General features: G+C 36.6%; 1 protein-coding gene across 3 annotated transcripts in view; it reads left to right on the forward strand.

Moving 5' to 3' along the window:
* Nucleotides 1-21,585, forward strand: part of LOC113096436 (contactin-4-like) — a 120,104-nt gene extending 98,519 nt beyond the window's left edge. For 2 of the 3 annotated variants that reach the window (XM_026261833.1, XM_026261821.1), the window contains exons 12-23: nt 141-268; nt 9,755-9,930; nt 11,728-11,848; nt 12,239-12,397; nt 13,858-14,007; nt 15,235-15,305; nt 17,436-17,670; nt 17,909-18,024; nt 19,058-19,244; nt 19,350-19,462; nt 19,854-20,022; nt 21,002-21,585. In XM_026261833.1, coding sequence (XP_026117618.1) covers nt 141-268; nt 9,755-9,930; nt 11,728-11,848; nt 12,239-12,397; nt 13,858-14,007; nt 15,235-15,305; nt 17,436-17,670; nt 17,909-18,024; nt 19,058-19,244; nt 19,350-19,462; nt 19,854-20,022; nt 21,002-21,093 — 1,717 coding nt within the window. In that variant the 3' untranslated portion in view covers nt 21,094-21,585. The remainder of the gene's footprint in view (nt 1-140; nt 269-9,754; nt 9,931-11,727; nt 11,849-12,238; nt 12,398-13,857; nt 14,008-15,234; nt 15,306-17,435; nt 17,671-17,908; nt 18,025-19,057; nt 19,245-19,349; nt 19,463-19,853; nt 20,023-21,001) is intronic. The other variant, XM_026261826.1, reaches the window with a different exon arrangement.
* Nucleotides 21,586-22,668: the final 1,083 nt, after the last annotated feature.

The following is a 22,668-nucleotide window of genomic DNA, read 5'->3' on the forward strand; positions in this document are numbered from 1 at the left end:
TTGATAGTTGTTTTGAAGTCACAGAAGCACTCTGAAGTAATAGTATCGTTTGTGTGTGTGTGTGTGTGTGTGTGTGTGTGTGTGTGTGTGTGTGTGTGTGTGTGTGTGTGTGTGTGTGTGTGTGTGTGTTTGCATTGCAGAATTGCTATATTGGAGACTGGAAGCCTTCGGATATCCAACGTCACCAAATCGGACGCTGGCATGTACACGTGTGTTGCCCGTAACCAGTTTGGCGAGGCCAGCAGCTCAGGAAACATGATTGTTAAAGGTATTTGCTTCAATTCAGTCATTTTGGAGTCTTTGAGGATAAAATAGCATCTCCTGCTCTATATAGGATATTTGGTTTTATATAGGACATTCTGCATCACACATCCATCTCACATCTGTTTTATACTGAACTAGTATACACCTTCCAAAGCTCTTTGATCTTAGCCAAGTGGAATCCTTTTATTTCCTAATGAGATGAAGGAGTGCAGTGTCAGAACAGCAGCTGAGGAACCTGGAGGGACCCAGATCACAATTGTTGAGTCAGTGGAGCAGTGAGTTATTATGCTGTATTAAATATGAATGAGAGGTGGGTGTGCAGTGCCGAGCCCGTTCACTTAGGAGCGTTCTAAGGCTGGGGGGATTTTCAGGATGTAAGCACAACTCAGTGGAGGTCTCTATACCCTCTGCAACGTGTGTGTTTTACCTCCCTCATCGCTCTCTTTCTTCTTCCTCTTTCCTTTGAGCAATATGTGGGCGGATTCGTTTTCTAAACAGCATTTGGGTAACATTAATAAGACAGGGTGACTCTGATTCCATGCAGGGATTTGGATGGTATTGGGGTCTGTAATGATGGCTTTTGTGAGAATTGCAAGGTTGTGTCATAATTATAATTGTTGTTTGAATTTAGGTGTCAAACAGGATGCATACTTGCAACTCGAATTTGAATCAAAACGATATAAAATTAAAACTAGTGCTGTCAAATGATTAACCGCATTCAAAATAAAAGTTTGTGCGATTAATCGCGAATAATCATTTAACAGCACTAATTCAAACACATTCTGAAGTTAAGTACATTAGCTCCAGTTTTTAAGTCGAAAAGACAAACTTAAATCTTAGCTGGACATCCTTCAGCTTCAGATGCAATTCAAATTCTGATTCAACTTTCCATGGGGTTTTGCCAATTCATTTGCACCTTATTGATTTAAGAGACTAATTCTTCAGTTCTGAATTTTGCACTACCCCAAAGATGGGAGTGTCTGGGCATTACAGACCGTTGTAAACCCACTGAAATGAACTGAAATAAATCGCATATGTGATTAATTATAACCTTATACATTAAGGGAATTAATTAATTAAGACTGTTCTGAAAACACTCCGGACTCTCCTTTTTTATTTAATTCTGTTTTTAAATTGGATGGGATGCCAGCAGTACTTGAACCACCAACTGTTAGTTGCCCGGAAAGTTGGCAAAAATTCATAATGAAGGTGAAGCAGACAGCACAACGACAAATTTAGCTTTAGTTACAGTATTTGGCGAAGGTCAAAATAAATGAGGAGAAGGGCTGTGAAAAAAATAATATCCTAAAATCACAGAAAGTTCTATCTGGTCAGGATTCGATTTTTCAGAGGTTGCCCAAGGTGGCTGAAGAACATCGGCTAATTTGCTTGGTAATTTTTACTGAGGGATAAAATCAAAAGTGCAACTATGAAACACGACTTTTTTACCTAAACTCCTCAGGAAAAATTCATTTTGTCCTTTTCTTCATATTGTAGTTTAAAATACTACAATCTGGCCACCACTCCATATCATTGTATCTTTACATATCATACTCACAAATAATTAGACTCCTTACCGATGCACAACCCAGCCTTTTCATGCACAGCACTTAGTAAAAGTGGTTTCCAAGCATTTTAAATAGAAGTCCTTAACCAACATTCAGGAGGTTCATTTTAATGTGATAGTGCAGAAAGCAAAGTTATGGGTCTATAAAAACCTCTGCATTTATCACCTCACTTGCAGTGTTCTTTTAAAAGTGAACAACCGCAAGGTTTCTTGTGCTTTAAGTGTGACGACGTAGTCTGCTTTATTAACCTTTGTCAACTATTAAAACCCTAAATCATTGCATGTCAAGGGGAGATCAAATCAAACCTCAAAAAATACTGAATCCCCTTCATTTTATATTCGTATGTATTATGTTATCAATATATTGACGTGACGCAGGGCAACATGGTGTGAGTAAATGGCATTTATAGATAGATGGACTGGGGCAGAGGACCTTAAACACGATTGATGGATAGATTCAGTGACGCTGGGTTCTTTTCACTTGCCAAACATGTCAACTGAAGTGATATGCCACTGGCAGCTGTATGTCAACCTCCATTTTCAAATCTCCATTAGTATGTCAGATGAGTGTACACATGCTGCATCAGCAAAGAAAATCCATAATTATAACATAGCGACAACTTTTGAGGGAAGCAGAAACCTTGTGTTGCATTTGTAGTATTTGTAATCTTTTGTACACATATAAATGTAAGTAAAACTGATACTGTATAAATAATTTCTAAAATGTCTATTATTACCTGTGCACTTTATAGACAATTTCATTCATTTTAAGCTTATCTGTTTAAACTACTTGTTTAAGTTACTTCATTATTCTCAGTAAAAATAAAAAATTTAATTAATTAAAATTAATGCATGGAAATGTATGTAAAACGTGTATATATATATATATATATGTGTGTGTGTGTGTGTGTGTGTTTTGTTTGTTTTTTGTTTTTTTACAAAGGGTTTACATTTTGCATACATCGCTGTTGTACAAATCGGGCTAAACAAAAAAAAAAAGCATGTGTACGTTTGAACACCTGCAAATACTAATGAGATCACGTAGTCCACAATCCACGTGTTTGTTGTTGTTCTAAGTTTAATGTAGTTTTCTCCCTCCAAAATCCAGTCCGACATAAAAACAAATCTGTTGTGACCGAACTCGCTGTCATGTTTACTTAAAGGTTCGATCCATTTTGGTTTCCGTCCACACACGTTAGTCATCTCTTAAGGCCTTCAGACACCAGCTCAACAGCTCTCTAATAAAGCACCTCGGAGGTAGTTCTCCTTTTAGTGGTTGCTATAGTGACCGCTTTGATTGTTTCATTTGCCCTTTTTTAAGATGCAAATGCAAATGTCTTTTGCATGAGTCATATCATAATTATTTAATGCCGCTGATTCCTCTATATTTAGCGATGATCCACAAGGCTGCCTGGTGTAAATGTTTTCCATTGGGGAAAACGGCGAACACATTTTGTGTTATAACACCACGTCTGCATCTCGATTTGTGATGTAATATTTTCCCTAATGTAAAAGGAATGTGATAAATTTGTCTGACTGAAAATGTGAAAAATCTGATAATTTAACCACAGACGATCACAGAATAGGATAGAGCTTGTCTGCAATCTCTGATGTAATCTGCCTGGTTTCCTTTTCATTAGCGCCGTTTTGGACAGATTGTTTGTATGCATTCACTTGACTGACTTGAGTTTAGCGGCTCAAAATGATCTGATCACAAGCAGAGTTTGGTTTAAAGGGTTAGAATAGAAATTGCGCTTCAGTAATTTTGCGTTATTTGCGTTATTTTTATTCGTATTATTATTTTAACGCGTTAAGGATTGTAAAATGAATTGCATGCATTAGCACGTTAATGTTGACAGCACATGATAGTGATTTCAACCCTGTTGCTCATTTTTAATTAGTTAAGCTGTCAGTAGTATAACGCTCACGGTAACAAAATACCCATTTAGTCTATCATAAATCAGATATTTGTTAATGCAAACAAATCGTTTGTTTTCTCTGCCAGTTACTTGTAAAATCCTAATTCGTCTGTGTTCCCAAAGACTGGTTAATAATTTAAAAATGAATTACTTGCATTATAGATGATATACGGTTGTGGTCAGACTAGCTTAAGCAGAGAGAGAGATGGATGAGTATCTTATAAGTCTTCTTATGTTGAGTCTCCGCTCCATGCTTTCATCGAAAGACCCTCTTTTTTTCTCCCCAGCGCCAGAGTGTTGTACAGTCACGCGGTTTTTCACTTTCTAACGCTGACATATTTAATTAATCAAGAGTGAAATTCTTTAATCTGGAGATATTTAATTTAAGAATGAAACTCCACAGATCATTTCCCATCGTAAAGGTTGAAAAGCTGGCTCATAATTATTATTATCAGTCTCTAAAAACAGAATTATCTTTTGAAAGGATGTTTTATTTCTCATTTGTGGGACTTGGATTTCACACTCAAGCAAAAACTGCTTTTTCAACTCAAACCGGAGTCAAAAAAAGAGCCTAACGGGATAGCCATTGGCTCTCAGCCCGCCTCATTATTCCAGTCACCGTCTGCCCCGTGCGTGTTGTTTGTGCGTCGCATCATCTCGCACCTTTTATTCCATTATTTCTCTTCATTAACGCAGTCCTTAAACATGTCCGCTCTGTCATTACTGATGACATTTATCCAGACACTTTGTAATGCGTCTGAGGATGGGGAGCGGCCCATTAAATTGGTTATCAATCAGCCTGCGGAGAAAGATGCATCTTTTTTCTATCTGGATGAATTGCACGATTATCTTCAGATTTATTTTCGAGAGAGAGCGTCACCAGCGTCTATTTGACACCCACCCAGAGCGTTTACTCCGGATTGTGCGTCGATGCATCCTTTCTGATATACAAATGTTCCCCTGTATGATCTAGCACCTAACTGTCACTATCAATAAGGTGCTGAGACTAAGACAGGGACATTTACATCTGCAATTTCATTTAGGAGTGGAAACCTGGTTTGCCCGTGTACATCAGCGTCTGCCGTAGCCCTTATGGGAGATGACAGTGGTTTATTTAAATTGACTGCGGTGATATGAGGGCTGAAAAATACCTGTCACATTAGATTCCCACTGGATAAGTCGCAAGTAAACCCTCCCAGCAAACAGCGGTTGAACCAAGCATCATGTCAGCCCTGGTGATGTCCCAATCATCAGAACACTGAGAGGATATTACCCAGATTAATTAGTCATAATTAGAAATTGGTTTTGCTGGACAGAGATTAACTGAGGATCAAATCGTGTGTTTGGATGTTGGACAATGATATCAGAGCTGGTGAGAGATCCTTCTCATAATGAGATCCCTCGCTGTTGCATGCGACGTTCACAATTATCCCACCAGCACCTTGTCATTTAAAGCTGCAGTGCATGCACTGAAACATAATCAAAATTTAATAAGATGCTTAACCATTTTTAACACATTTCGATAAAACAGTTGTAGTATAGTGGTATAATATTTTGCTTATTGTTAGATTTAAAATAAATAATAATTAATGTTTTTTATAAACATTATAAAGGTAATATTAAACCTCATATTAATATATATATATATATATATATATATATATATATATATATATATATATATATATATATATATTTATTTATTTATTTATTTATTTATTTATTTATTTATTTATTTATTTTATTTTTTTACTTTTATCACCACTACTAGTACAAATTATTCTTCATATAATTTATTTTATATTATTAAAAATAATTAATAATTCCAACTTTATTTTTATTTTCAATTTTTACTTTAGTGTTGAGTATTTGACAATGAATTTAATTTTGACTGAAATATTTTTCAGTTAAGGCTTTTATAATTGTCATGTTATATTATATTATATTATATTATTTAAAATAATTAATAATTGAAAAATTTTAATATTTATTTTACTTTCATTTTTTGCTGTGTTGTTGCATATTTTACAATTAAATTTATACATGCTTTTATAATTATATATTATATTATATTATATTATTGTACGTTTTTAATATCCATTTTACTTTCAGTGGTGTTCAGTAGTTTCATTGTCAGCTAGTACTGTTTTGCTGTGTTGTTGCACATTTGACAAGCAATTGTTCATTTTGACTGAAGTCATGTTCATTAAAGGCTTTTATAATTGTGATTTGATGGAATTTCACCCATGGTTCTTTTGAAAAACGAGTAAATCTTTCTCAGATTGAGCACATATCCAAGAGGATCTATTTCAATTATTACTTTGTGATGTTTTCCACCCGTGTTGTCTTGAGTACGAGCTTCAGAAAAGGCGATTGCGAGATCTGCAAGGTTATCGCGGAGAGTGGAAACTCGATTGGAAGAGGTTGCGGTGGTCAGGTCTTTTGTCAGCTTTCTTTTGATGTGATTTTGCAGAGGCATTGGAGTGAAGATAAGGAGCCCTGGTCATTTCTAAACTGCCTTTGGGGTGTGCATGAAGAGAGGAAAAACACATAGAGAATGGATAACAGATTGTAGTATGGTATAGATTTTATTTGTTGGTCAAGAATCTTAAAAATCATGCCAAGAACTCTTGTATTTTTTTGTTGGGGCTGTTGTATTCATGTGGACGAAGCTTGTGACATTTCCTGATACTTTTCACTCCTTTTCTCCCCACTGTTCTCTCCATCGAGTCTCTAAATAATGAAATGGAAAATGGGCAAAATAAAAATCCTTATCTATATTGTACTGTTAAAACACAAATTGGGTTCCTGTCCAATTTAAAATTGCCATCTTCAGTGATGCAGTTTTGTCGTATTGTGTGTCTTTTGAGTTTTATTTAAAAAATATTTTAGCTTAAAGTTTACCATAGAACACACAGAAATCATTCACATTTTGTTGTTTTATCTAAACATCAGAGATTTTGCTTCTGTGGTGGCTTTTTATTCCAAGTGAAGAAAACGTTTATCATACTTTCTGCTGTAAGTTTGTTGTTAAAGTTCAATATAACTAATATATATTGCACATTTTATTCTTAATTATGAATTTGACAGAGTCTGACAGTAACTTAACCACTAATGCAGAAAAATATTTTAGATATTGCCTTTTCTGTGTTATGCTATTGTTGTTGTTATACAGTATAATAATAATACAATAATAATCTGGAATCTGAGGGTGCAAAAATCTAAATATTGCAAAAATCACCTTTAAACTTGTCCAAATGAAGTCCTTAGCAATGCATATTACTAATCAAAAATTTATCTTTACTTAATACCCTAATGATTTTTGGCATAAAAAAAAAATCGACCAATGTGTCCCATACAATGTATTGTTTTCTATTGCTACAAATATACTTGTGCAGCGTATGACTCCTTTTTTGGTCCAGGGTCACATATATACTATGGCTTTATTGTTTTGTAGTAGACTATATGTAATGAAATTGTAGAGCTTCTTATAAACATTACTTACTGAAAAAAAAAATCATACTTAAAATCAAGGTGTTGACAAGGTGTTTTCTGCTAATAGTTTGACCTTGTTTGAGTTGGATTTCCTAACTCTAGCCTCAGCAGGTGCCTGTCGCACAGATCTGCACATTGGCTTTGCTCAATTGCTTTTGTGCCAGATCATTGCGAGCCTCCCAGAACCCTTGACCCGTAGAAGACTGCAATATTCAAGTAGAAAAATTAGAGACAAAAGAAGACCATGTAGTCTAGCTCTAGGATACTTCCACAGACCATTTAACCATGCTCAGTCATTCTATCGTTGTGTTTTTCTGTTCCTTTCATCTTCCTTCTATTACTATGAAGCACAGTGTTAGCAATACAGATGTTGCTTCATTCATTCAAATCTATGTACACACTTTGAGGTCACTGATGTTTCTCTTCAGGAAAAATTCAGTCTGAAAGCTTCCGCAGGTTGCCCTGTTAACACATAGGGTCTCATCCTCTCTCGACAACTTTAATGACAGACAGTAACAGTAACAAGGTATTATGCAAGATGGAAATCACTCAGATTACGCCAACGAGAGCTTGAGGGCGTCAGGTCTTTTAAACGAGGTTATCTATGCAATCTGTCACAGATGATGACGGAGCAGGGTAATAAGAGGCATTTTCTCCAGTTCTACAACCTCGAGAGTCAAACAGCAATGTCAGCTTTGCCTTGAATGAATTCTCAGGCTTGACTTCAGAGATTTTCTTGCCACCGTTCAGGGCTATAGAGACCTGCTTCGCCCAACTCTGGCCTGAAGTGCAAATTTGCGCGTTGCCTCAATGAGGTGCATTTCATCCATTACGACTACAATAGAAGGTATTAATAGCTTCTCGTTGGCTTACAATGGTAATTTTTCACCTGTATGCATCTAAGTATAGACCTTAGAGGAATCGGCCTTGTTTGGAGACCCCAAGCCACTTCCACGCAAAAGAACAAAGGGAGCCGTGGGACATCCGTCTACTACAAGAGACGACAAACAATAACATGCGAACATTACAAGGAGAACAGGATGAAAGTGGCGAAGGTATCGGGGATGGAAAAATGGTACATTATTCAACGAATCCTCCAACAAGTGGCGTTCCTGCAGGAGAAGAGCGAGTAACATGCACTCTTCTGGGCTTCAAGGCGAGTGCTGTTGAATTCTGAATTAAATTGCCAGGCTAAGAGTTGACAGTAGAATACCAGGCAGTGGCGCATTGTCATCCCATTGTGTAAATCTGACAGACAGTCGGAGAGGGATCTCATCCAAACAATAAAAGAAGCGAGCCTCATCCGACGGCCCCTCATTGTGTTCCGCACAAAACCCATAGCAGTGCACCTGTTAGCTTTGCCTTTCCAGTTTGATATCAGTCGAGATGGGGAAGGGTTGTTTCATGTGTCGTAGACCTGTAATTCTAGAATCGAGTCCTCACACATAGATTGGAGCTCTGCATAAATTTGCGCTCGTCTGGGGTATCATTCACAGTGCTTAATTTAGTCCGACAGACGCTTTAGCAGAATACACACAGCGCCCTCAAGAGGCACTAAAGCAAACTGCAATGGATTTTTTTGCACCTGAAAGTAGAGGAGCAGGCGTGCTTGTCGTGTTCCCTAGTGAAATGGTTTCAGTCTCTATGTGAACTGAGATTTGGAAAGAAAGTAAGCTGGGCACTGGCCCTGCCAGTGTGTTATCTGTTTTTCGGAGTAGTGCATTCTGGGATAGCAGATGGGACTTTAGGGGCTTTGCAGAGATCAGACAGTGACACATGGTGGAGCTCAGGGACCGTTCGTGGGATATTCACCTCTCAGTCCATCCTCAGATATTGGCCTGCAAGATAAGCGCAGTCTGTTATGGATCTCTGAACTATCTTACCTTTAAGCAATGTTCAATTGTAGTTAAAAAAAAAAGTTTTTTTTTTTTTTTTCATGTAAAGCAATTACTCGATATTCTGGTTGATTAATTGATTTAATCGAAATTAAAGTTAATTTTTTTCTTTGAAAATCCACCAAATTAGGATAAATGAAAGAAATTATTATGGCAGATGAGTAAGTAATTTAAAATACACTAGAGTTCAAAAGTTTGGATTTGGGAAGATGTTTCTGAAAGAATATTAATACAGTTTAAAGCAGATTTTGAGTACAGATGAAGAGTTTTCTGACTTCAGTGTCACATGATCTTTCAGAAATCATTCTAATATAATGATGTCCTGCACAAGCAACATTTGTTTTTTGTTTTTTTATTGTCAATGTTGTAAAAGTTGTTCTGCTTAATAATCTTTGATGCATAGAAAGCAACAATAGAACAGCATCTATTTGAAATCTTTTGCAACATTCTTAATGCCTTTTACTGCCTTTTCTTGACCAATTAAATGCATCCTTGCTATATAAAAGTATTACGTTCTAGAAAAAAAAAAAAGAAAAATCTTACTGACCCTAAACTTGTGAATGGTAGTGGCTTTAATAGTTGATAACGGTACCTTTTGGAACCTTGTATTTCAGAGCCAACAATCATTACGACTGCCCCCAACACGCTGGACGTGACCGTCGGTGAGAGCATCATTCTTCCCTGCCAGGTGTCCTACGATCCCTCGCTGGAGCTCAAGTTCACCTGGTTTTTCAACGAGCAGCTCATCCACTTCGGCAGCCATGGAGGATACTTTGAAAAAGTTGGCGGAGTAAGAAGAAAATTATTCCAAATTTCCTATTCAGTGATTTATATATTTATACCACATCCAAAAGTAATACTGGGATTACCAAGAAAAAAAGTGAATAGTTTTGGGCTGGTAGTGTGATCTCATCATGGCAGTCATATGTAGCCATAGTTTGTTTTTGTTTAGTAATTTTACTCATTTTAGAAATGCTACAAACTAATACAGTGTCTGTTAGCTGATACCTGATTCAAGGAGCCATACAGTATTCACTTCACATACATATATGTAAATTTATAGAAACTGTAATTGGTCATATGTTATACTTAAGGTATTCATATCGAGTACTTTCAACTGAATTCTTGGGAAAAAATTAATGCTTTCATTAAATTCCACAGTTTTGAGTTTGTGAATTTATGATAAGAGATTTTCCCATTATATGAGCAGCCACTCACAACCCATTCTGTATTAATCTAGAATATAATTAGGCTTCCCTCTCAGTGATATGAATTACAGCACTTGTACAGTCACATGCATGTCTTTTCTTTTTGTTAAATGCTCATGATTTTTTTTGGGGGGGGGGCTGATTCTCATCATCTAGTTCATCATTTCATCCATTAGATCCCCTCCGCCAAAGAAACAAGTGATGAAGAATGTTCTAGATGAAAGTGCTCTATTTTAAGAGTGAAAACTGCCACTCTTATATCATTGAGCATGAGTACTATGTTTTAATATGAGCGGTGCATCTTAATAGCAGCACTCTGGGTGAACAATGTGGGGAAAGTATGTACCCTGAAAAAAGAAAAATGATCAAGTTATTAATTCCACATATCCGAGCTTTGCTTAAGTCATTTAAACCATTCAAAGTACGCACAGATACACATACCAAAATAGATAATGCTCAGTGCCAGAAATAAGAAAGATTTTTTATTCATTATATGGGTGTGTGTGGGGGGGGGGGTGAATGTTTTTTTTTTTCTGGAAGATATTAATACTTTTATTTAGCAAGGATGAATTAAACTGATCAAAACTGACAGTGAAGATATTTGTCATTTTACAAAAGATTTCCAATAGTTGCTGTTCATTTGAACTCAATAGTCATCAGAGAAACCTTATTATAACATTATAACAGTTTCCAAAAATTTGATATAATTTGAATTAATAAGCTTTCCATTGATGTAAAGTTTGTTAGTATAGGAAAATATTTAGCCGAGATACAACTATTTAAAAATCTGTAATCTGAAGGTGCATCATATCACAATACAGAAAAATCACCTTTAAGAATTGTCCAGATGATATTCTTGGCAATGCATATTACTAGTCAGAATTTTATTTTTGCTATATTTACTGAAGGGAATTTACAAAATATCTTCATGGAAGATACTTAATATCCTAATGATTTTTGACATAAAAGAAAAATCTATACTTTTGACCCACACAATGTATTGTTGACTATACCGGTGTGACTTATCAGTGTCCAGTGACCAGTGTCACAAATCAGCATGAAGTTAGCATAATGGAATAATTCTGAAGGATCATGTGACACTGAAAACTGGAGTAATGATGGTAAAAAATTCAGTATTGACATCACAGGAATAAATTTAATTTTAAACATTAAAATTAAAACATATTATAACATTGATTTAAAACTTGCTGTATTTAATCGTCTGTCAAAAAAAAAAAAATCTTATTAATTCTTATGAACTTGGGTAAGTACATTTTAAAACAAATAAAAACAAGCTAATTGTACAGAGAAATAAGCATAGGAGCTTTCCTTTCTCTATACCCAAACTGTAATTCCTTACTTTGAACTTTCTTTTTTAGCAGCACTCGGCAGGTGACATCATGATCCGGAACATTCAGCTGAGGCATGCTGGGAAGTACACGTGTGCTGTGCAGACTAAAGTGGACAGCAGTTCCATCGCAACCGACCTGATAGTCAGAGGTGAAAATGCTTTAAAACCCAAAGTCCATTCACATCGTACAGATCGCATATACAGACAAAATCTTTTGCACACTGTGACTCTTGAATTTGAAATGTAAAAACGGACTGGATACAGGGTTGCAGACTGTTAAACAAGTCCTTGAAGCATTGGAAGTATTTACCAAATGGAGGAAAGATGCGCTGGTTTTCCTGCTTTAGCAAAAATTACCCATAAAAAATGAGACATAATCTAATTAGGGCTTTTAAGTCAGTGAAAACATGTAGCTCAGAGTTAACCAGCTGCACTGCTGTGCTTTAGGCAGCCATTTATATGCAGCCTAGAAGCGTGACAACATGTGTGTGTGTGTGTGTGTGTGTGTTTCTGGTTTGCATGGCTCTCTTCTGTCTCAGGTCCCCCCGGCCCCCCTACCAGCATCCATGTGGAAGAAATCACAGATACCACTGCCACTCTCTCCTGGAGGCCTGGTCCTGATAATCACAGTCCAATTACTGCCTACACCATCCAGGCTAGAACCCCTTTCTCCCTCGGCTGGCAAGCTGTTAGCACAGGTGGGGCTTCTAACCAGCCTTCACTGATCAAAACATTTCCTTTTTCCGTCCCCCTGCTTTTTCCTCTCCTATAATATAGTGAGATTTTCATCTTGTGTTTTTGTATGTTTGTTTGTTTTTGCTTTTTATGCCTCGCTGAACTGCATTTGTGAAATGACTGTTTTTTTCTACATGTAGTTTGCTTTGTCTTTAGCTTGAAGGAGAGTATTCAAAGATGTTTAGCGAAATGTTGAGGCTGCTCTTTTCCATACCATAAAAGTAAAGGGTATACATTTAGCCATCAAGCTCAATAAATGACTTAAAGTATCATGAATGTGCCATAAAATGCCCCATGACTTTTGAAGGATTTTGATAAATTTATGCAAGGAAAAAACTGAACTCTAATTAATATATATAAAAGTCCCTTTCAAGGACAGTCTGTTCACTCGGCGGCCATATTTGCAATGCCTCCGTGCAGCTCACACAAGACCAAGCATCTAAATGGATGAGGAAATCCTTTCAAAAACTGCTCACTGAACTCGCAATGAAATTACATATTTTAAATCAGCAACAAAATCTGAAATGAGCTGCCCCATGAATGTTTTTACTGACTAGACCAACCAATGCATATGCATATTTTCAAAGCACTTATGACTGCGTCTGCGCATTGGCTGGTCTAGCCTCAGGTTTCTATGGGAACCAGAACTTCTAATGGCTGCTGCATCGATGCAATGACTTTACCTACCAGTGATTGGCTCTTTCATTTAGAAGGCGGGACTATTCCACCATATTGCGCGTTGCAGTTTCTCTTATTCATAAGTGTAGGTGAAGTGTCTTTATATCTCTATAGTCTTTGTATATATTCATTATCCATTTAAATAATATTTATATATATGTGTTCCTGTAGCTCAATTGGTAGAGCACTGCACTATCAAGCGCAAGGTTGGGGGTTCGATTCCTGGGAACACATGATATTATATGATATGTCTGCTAAATGCATACATTTAAATTTTAAATGTAATTTAAATTGAATATGTATGTGTATATCTTTATGTTGTCTTCTATGATGCTGCATTTGTTTAATCAGAAATATATTTAAAAACAGTAATACTGTGAATACTGTTACTGTTTGAAATAACTTTTATATTTTAAAACGTTAATTTAAAATACCAAATTTTTAAATATTAGCCATAGATATATATATAGATATATAGAAAAAATTAATCCTCAGTATATCCCCTGACCTCTTTGCTCTTGATTGTACTATTGTATTATTTAAACTGTAGGGTGTTATTTTTATCTCTGTTTTCACAGCACCTGTCAATAAGCCCGTTTTTTTGTATCTTACCTATGGAGCCTATTATCTCACCGAGCCGGAGAGATGTGCGCTGTGCGTGGTGTTTGTGTGAGCGTGCGGGGGGTCCGAGCCGGCTCACGACGGGGCTCATCTCACAGTATGTGTGTGTTTTGTTTTGTTCCAGTGCCGGAGGTGGTCGGGGGCTCGCATCTGACTGCTACAGTCATCGAGCTTAACCCCTGGGTGGAGTATGAGTTCAGAGTGTTGGCAAGCAATGCAGTGGGCACAGGAGAGCCCAGCAAACCCTCGAAGAAAGCCAGGACCAAAGAAACAGGTGAGTGCTTCTGTCACATTAGTCTGCATGTGGCTTTCAATTAGCGTCCTGTGGTGTGATGCACTATCCTCCGTTACTTAGGTTGAAGGAGGGACCCAAACTAAAATATCATAGAGACTTGGAGCATAGCAAAAAGCTAAAAAGCACTTTAGCAACCACACAGCAATATCATGCAATGCTTAAAACATCCTGGCAGCTCATTTTGCATGGGCAAACACCACTCACATTTCTTCAAAAATGTAAGAATGTAGTTATGCATGCAGTTTTATAGCCTCAAATAAATTGCTGAAAGTCTAAATGGAGTATTTGTACTAAAAAAAACACAGCAGGGCATTTTAAGTGAAATGTAAAAGGCGAAATCTTAAAATATACACTTGTCCTCATATATACTGTACGTGGTAATATATAAATAAATATACACTGATGTTTTAGAAAGATGTTTTTTATGCTCACCAAGGCTGCGTTTTGATTTCAATGTAAATAACAATTTTCTATTTTATTGGATTTTTTATGCAAAGCTTAATTTTCAGCAGTCATAACTCCCATCTTCAGTGTCACATAATCCTTCAGAAATCATTTTAATATGATGATCTGTTGCCTAATATATATATCTTCATATTACTAACATATATTGCTTAATATTTTTACAGAAACCAAAATAATTATATATATATATATATTTTGATGAATAGAACATTCAAAAGAACAGCATTTATTTGAAACAAGTCTTTTTTAACATTATGAATGTTTTACAATAACGCTTGATTAATTCAATTCATCCCAGAAAAAGGAAAGTATTCATTTATTTTTTTTTATATATAATTACAGACCCCAAACTTTTGAACAGCATTTCAAATATAATTTTAACTATCAGGAACAGGAAAAGGAAAAAAGATTGATTAAAAATGGTGAAAAAGAAATGTTGACCAGCATCTAAAAATATACACTTGTTCTTATACCTCCAGTTTAAAATTAATTTATATCAGTTTAAACTGTCTGTTCACATTCAGACCTCTAAATCATACTATTTAAATATTCGAATAGAAAGAGTGACCAGCATCTGAAAATATAAACATGTCCTTGTACATTAAAACCTTATTTAATATAACTGAACTCAAATGACATCCATGTCCACAACTTTCAAATCATATGTAAGAATATGTAAGAATTGAAGTGTTAAATGGTCAGACCTGAGCCGGACTGAGGAAATCTTTTTCCTTCCTCCAGTTCCCAAGGTCACCCCAGCCAACGTGAGCGGAGGAGGTGGCAGTCGATCAGAGTTAGTCATCACTTGGGAGGTAGGATGGCCAATGCACTTCACTCGCCCGTCTGGCGGTGTGTGTGTGTGTGTGTGTGTGTTTCACTCCCTTAGTGCATCTTTTGTATACCGTCTCCTTTTGCAAGCTGGCTAGACATTATTGTTCCCTTTATGTGAGGTTTCCATTAATCATAGTAAAGCGGATACACATAACACTTCATTTTTTGTAAGAGCTGCGCAGCAATAATAACTGCCGCTGTCATACAAGAGAAGCGGCGAAGATAATTAAATGGAGTTACCCTCCAATTTTTGCGAGGAACTTTTCAAAGATTATGTTCTCTCTCTCTGTATCTCTTTTCATGAGACGTGTTCTATTGTTCAGGTTTGAGAGTCAGCTGGTGTTATCTTTTGAGCTCGAAGTTTGTCACAGGAGCTTGAAACTTCACTTCGAGAGTTTCCCGTCGGATTGTCTTTGAAATAAAAATGACAGATACCACAGAACACCATCTATTGTACTAGAGAATTTCATGTCTGCTTTTACTCCAAAACCACAATGTCCTACTAACGCAAGAAGTACAGGTGTATTTTACTGTCCAAAACCTAGTGTTATGTTGTATTTTAACTTAAGGTATAACAGGCATTCGTCTAAATCAAAGCCCAATGCATAATGTTTATTTAAGTTACCTGTTTTTCCAAAGACAGCATATTTAATGTTTTTTTGCAAAAAAAAATGGCTATAGTATAGTGCATTGTCACTAGTTTAGAAAAATCCTATCCAAGTTGACAGACAAAGCAAAATAGATATAATTTTATTATGCAAAAATATTTTATGTGAAAATATTTAAACGTTGTACTTCATGAATGGAAATGGAATTAAAATTCAGTCAGTATTATCACTAAAAATAATATTTAAAAAATAAAATACATTTAGCTTATTGAATACAAACGTGATTTATTCTTTATTTGAAAATTATATATAATACTTTTAAATAATACTACAATAAAAATGTATTTATTATTTTAAATATAATTTTTTGATATCAGTGACTGCATTTTTTATTAATGAAGTGAAACACTTATTAACTTAAATAGGGAAAGACCAAAATGTCAAAATTCAAATCAAGAATGAAATCTGACAATAGTGCTATAATATATTGTGCTTTTATAGCTGACACCACATAAACAAAATAACAACAAATAGATAAAGATGGGCAATAAATGTAAAAAAAAAAAAAACGCTTTAAATGTCTCTGCATTGTTAGCTTAGTAACATGCACCAGACTTATTGAAATCAGTTGTCAGTCAAATGCTTTTTATAGAGTTTTTGCAGCTTCAGATCAGCCACGTATATGAGGTTTAATTTCAGCCACAGTGCAGTCTTAGAAAGCAGCTGACTGTGTAGGTTCCATACAATAAGGTAGCTCATGGCTTTTGGAACACATCCCATTAGTTTTGGTCTCTCCATAGCAAATTGTTATTTTCATAGCAGACACTGGAGTGAGCGCTTGATTACAGGTGCATTTTTATTTAGCCATTAAGCTCTCCCGCACAACCGTGTGAGCGTGAAAACATAATCTCACCCCCTTCTTTGAGTCACATGCCATGGTTTGGGACTAATGGATGCTATTTCCTGGTGGTCTCAGCGTTACTGCACTGCATTACTGCATGGTCAGACCGATACTTCAAACAAAACCACCATGATATCATTACCTGGCAAAACGGTTTCCTGGGAGAAGGAATCCCTCTCTTTCTGAAGAGGCCGGGATGACCGCGCCACAGCACAGATTAGTGCAGATGCGCCATCTGATGCCTGACAGGTGTCAGAGAAGTCATACGTCCTGTCATCTATATGAAAGATGGGAGTGTTTGTGCGTAAACCCCTGAGTTAATAGAAAACACATATAACAAACAAGTTTCATGGTTACCCAGATAGAAAAACCATGACATTTAGATGTTATTACCCCTGTTCATGTCCAAAAAATGTGTTGTATTTGTCTGTCATGTGCATATATATATATATATATATATATATATATAGAGAGAGAGAGAGAGAGAGAGAGAGAGAGAGAGAGAGAGAGAGAGAGAGAGAGAGAGAGAGATTTTGAATAGGATTCATAATAAAGGTTATGTCATGTATTGTAGATGTATGTGCTTTATTTGTGGGTTGCAGCCTGTTCCTGAAGAACTCCAGAACGGAGCAGGGTTTGGCTATGTGGTTGCTTTCCGGCCCTTTGGTGCCACCGGGTGGATGCAGGCGGCAGTTCCCTCTCCTGAAGCCTCCAAATACGTCTTCAAAAACGAGACCATTTTACCCTTTTCTCCATTCCAAGTCAAAGTGGGGGTGTACAATAACAAGGGGGAAGGACCTTTTGGACCTGTGGTCACCATCTACTCTGCTGAGGAGGGTCAGTCGCATTAACTGTAGCGTCTGGTTGCGTGCAACAAAGAAATTAAAGTCGAATGTGCCTTTTGACATTTCGCTGTGAAACGCTTAGCAGGCAGTTAATAGAAGCCAAGTTAACTGAAGTGTGTTGTGCCAGAACCCATTAATCATGGTCTGCCTTGTTTTTCAAAAAGAGTTGGACTTTGAAGAGATTTGTTGAATGAAATGGTCTAATCGAAGAATTTCTCCTCTGAATCCAGAGCCTGGAAGGGCACCCAGTCGACTCCGAGCCAAGAGTCTTTCAGCGTTTGACGTTGAGGTGTCCTGGAAGGCCCTTCCCTGGAGCACAAGCAAGAAACGTGTTCTCGGCTACGAGGTACACTAAATACTGTCAAAGTGAAGTTGCATTCCTTTCTTGGTGTTATATCATCATGATTTTTTAAAAACGTTAATATTAAAATCCTTACATACAGTTTTTAGAATGAACATGGATATAACTTCCATTCTCTTCAGATGTAAATGTCAGTTAATTGTTCTAATTCCTGAGCTATAAACTTTTTTTTTTCCTTTAAATCCTACAAAATCTGTTGTTGACATAAGTACATAATTAACATTGATTAGCTCATAATGTTGAAAAATAATGACTTAGTCACATTTTTTAAAAATCTGATAAAAAAAATGGCCTTGATGAATATAGCCTTTTAAAAACAGTTCAACCTCAAACATTTGAACAATATTAAACATTAATAATACGTTTATGAGCGTTAGTAAGTTAGAGAGGTTTTTCTGCGATTCTGTGATTGCAGGATGACTCTACAGGATTATGGGTAACATAGTTCTTAAATTTGGCAAATAAAAGCAGTTTTGCACATGGCAGAAATATATGTTAATACTGAAGAAAAATAAATTCCATTGTACTATTTAAGCGTTTTATTAACCATAATGCAGGCTCGTTATTTATTTAGCAACAGAATTTTGTTTTAGGTTGTACTGCAACCAACTCCATTTAGTGTCATTTCATTTGATGATTTTTAAGTTCAACTTTTGGTAAATCATTTGCAATAATCATAAATATAAAGCACTGAGACCTTTTGTCCTCTGCTAGAAGTAGTGGAAGAAATACAAATTAGGTTTATATCATTATCCATCTCTGACTCTTCAGCTAAGACTGTCCAGAGACTCAGTCAACCTGACAGTTGGAAAGCACTGCTCATGATGATTTGCCTATGACAGGTTCATTTTAATACCGCCACACTTCAGTGGCTGTGCAACCAAAGCACCTATAAGCAGATAGCCAGGAATTCAGATATGCCACAAAGAAAATTACAAATGAATTCTTTCTCCCACTAGTTTTAAATGATATTGCTCTGAGTTTAATGTTGAGCGGCTCTGTTTTCCTTCCTCTGTAGTTGAGATACTGGGAGAAGAATGAGAAAGAAGACACAGCTAGCGTGCTAAGGACAGTAGGAAACCGGACGATGGCCATTATTCAGGGCTTAAAAGGAAGTACCACCTATTATATAACGGTGAGGGCCTACAACACAGCAGGAACAGGGCCACCGAGTCCAGCAGTCAATGTTACAACCAAAAAGCCTCGTAAGTAACTTTTTTCATTTTAAAAAAGATTAAGCATTGAAGTTTAGGGGTAGTGACACTTATTGTATTAGATCACTATTTGAAAGTTTCTGTGTCTTCATCCAGCGCCCAGCCAGCCGCCCTCAAAAGTCATGTGGAATGCATCAAACTCTAAAATCATTCTCAACTGGGAACAGGTGAAACCTCTGGAAAATGAATCCGAGGTCATGGGATACAAGGTGAGCCAGACCTTCTTCCAGAACCGAAGAACTTTGTCTGCTGTTTAACAGGCCTAACAACTCTCTTTAGCCTTAAATACATTCACAATGTGACACAGTACCTTACCGTGCAACGATTAAACAGCTTTCAGTGCTTTAGCGCCACCAAGTGTATGACAATGACTCAAACATCAGTCAAAGAACCATCTCTTTCTTACTGTTTCATAATCTAAAGAACCTTCTTTTGCCACAAATAACCAGAAAGGTTCTTCAGATGTTAAAGGTGTTTTATGGAACCACTCAAACAAAAGATTCTTCTATGGCATCATGAAGCACCTTTATTTTTAAGAGTGTATCTACATTTCCACATCAGCCATTAAAAACAATGTAAATGGAAGTAATTGTTTTGTAGGTACTGTATAAGCGGAACCAATTCAGCAGGCCCAGCATTATGGAGACCAACACCACATCAGTGGAGCTCTCGCTGCCCATGGACGAGGAGTACATCATCCAGATCAGACCTTTTGGAGAAGGAGGAGAAGGCAGCAGCAGCCGACAGATCACTATTCCCAAAATATCAGGTGGATCATCCTCTGCCAACTGACTTCTTTTTAGTTCCGTTTTGATTTCATGCTATATTTTATTTAAGAAGGAAAAGGTTTAAACTTACAATTTTAGAAACGGAATGCATTATAAATAAATATAATATTTAAGAGATGATGTACAATCAGGCGGTCATTATCACATAATTAAATTCAACAGGGCGATCAGACTTGAATTAGCCTGAAGGGATTTATTTTGCGCTAATAACCGGCTGACTGTACATTATCCTGATGATTACATTACTGCTCATCAAATAGATTAATGAATGGACATGAAATATTCATTAAGTGATTTTATTATGTGAGCAGAAATATATGAATATGAGACACTTGAATATGAAATGCACCACTGTTCAAAACTTTTTAAATGATTAAAAATCTCTTATGCTCACCAAGGCTGCATTAAAAATGCTATTAGAGTACAATAAAAAAAGGAATATTTTAAAATATAATTGCAATTTAAAGTGTTTCATTTATTTAAAAATACATTTTAACATGTAATTTATTCCTGTGATGCAAAGCTGAATTTTCAGCATCATTACTCTATTCTTTAGTGTCACATGATCCTTCAGAACTCATTCTCATATGCTGATTTGATGCTTAAGAAACATTTATTCTTGCAATTATTTATCAATACTGAAAACACTTGTGCAGCTTAATACATTTGTGGAAACTGTGATGCTGTGATGAATAGAAAGTTTAATAGAACATTATTTATTTGAAATGAAGCAAAGCAATGAAGATGTCTTTACTGTCACTTGTTATGAATTGAATGTGTCATGCTGAATAATAAATCTTAGTTATAATATAAAATATCATTTGAGCTCCTACCATTTTAAAACCTTTTAAAGCTCCAACAATTGAAGAATCGCTGAGTTCTTGACTGGGCTTGCTTGTATATTTTAGCACTGCACCATTTTGTCTTCATTCATTAATTTGTCGATTCATTTCATTTCAGGTCCCAATGCCATCGGCTCGGCTTCCAGTGTGTCCACTCTCTCTGCTCTCAGTACAATAGCTCTCTCCCTCACAGCTCGCACATCTTTATGACAGAACACAGCGCGGGCCGCTGACTTCAGACGAAACATTCTTCCTCGAGGGGAGACTGAGAAAAGTGACTCAGACGAATCGATGAAAACCCATTCATACAAACCTACGTGAACCATAATACTGGGATAAAGAGAAAAAGAAGAAAGAAAGAAAAAACGGGTGTGTGGTTCGCTAGCCAATTCAAAAAAAGATTGAAGGCTGATGGGATTGAATTTGATGTAACCAAAGCAGCTTTGAAGAAGAAAAAAAAAAAGAAAAAAAAATAGAGGAAAATGTCACATGCTTCTTTTGTATGTACGACATATCTTAGCTTTTTATTTTTATTTTGTTTGATCCAGTTGGTCTGTCTGTTCCTATTACAGTACGCCGGGTGTGTAGGAACTGCTTTAGATGCATGTCATGTACAATGTTTTGTAAGAGAATGCAGGTGTCTGAAATGTAATCATTTAGAGCAAGACGTATTTGGCTGAAAACCAACTAATCATCACAATATGACGGTCGTCTGAGGGTCACACGCTCTTACAAGCTAAGAATCTCCAAGGACTTCTTACTGTTTATGACATGGGAATACTTGCACTGAAACCACGTCTACAAACAAAAAAAACTCGAGAGAATGCTGATACAAGGCCAAGTCGAACGTTGGCGTCTTTGTCACCTCCCTCTTTACTGGTCAGCAGCAAACGGACACCAGGCGTTGACACTGGCCATCTCTTTTTTCCATCATCTTCAGCTTATCTGTGTGTGTGTGTGTCGCATCTAGAGCTCTTCTTTGCCTTTTGTGTGCCTCATTGTGTGTTTCTGAAATCCTCAGGTCCTCAGAAAAGCCTTAATACATATTTCTTAGCATTACCTAATTAGATAAGTGCTGGACGCCAGGGCTGTGAGCGGTTAGTCAAGTGGGATGCTGGGGTTTGGTTTATTGCTTCCATGTTCCATATTATAACAGCCGTGTGCTGTTCCTCATTGTTTCAAGGCAATACAGTGTGTGTGTGTGTGTGTGTGTGTGTGTGTGTGTGTGTGTGTGTGTGACCTCTGCTAATGTAGGGGCTACGAGCTCTGCATTTGTTTAAATGCCATGTGGGATTGGTGCGATGAAAGTAGCTTGTCATTTCTTGAGGTGCAAATAGACGTACTGCTTAAAGGGACATGTGGAGCTCTGAGACTGAGTGAGAAAAAAATGTAAATGTAAATGCTTTTTTGTATATTCCAGATAATTTATATTTAAGTGGACGACATCGAAGTTTCCTACAAAACTCATCTCGGTTTTTATCTAACAAACAGAATAGACGTTTCTTAGCTTACCGTGGCTCTGCATGTGGATGTTTTCATTCCATTCTTGATTCATTAGGTACTAACCGATGAACTTTTGACGAAAGGATCCAAATACAGTCATCCATTTCTGAAGATTTGTATATCGGTGCATCTGTCACAACGAGAACGCTCTTTCTCTAAGCAGTGCTTTCCACCAAACTTCTTTGGCTTTATCGGAACTCCATTTATTTAACCGTAAAACTTTTTCCTTCAAGGTTCTCTGTTTATACTGGATCACAAAATAAATGACATTTATCAAAATGA

Source organism: Carassius auratus, chromosome 6, assembly GCF_003368295.1.
Source record: "Carassius auratus strain Wakin chromosome 6, ASM336829v1, whole genome shotgun sequence".
NCBI lineage: Eukaryota > Metazoa > Chordata > Actinopteri > Cypriniformes > Cyprinidae > Carassius > Carassius auratus.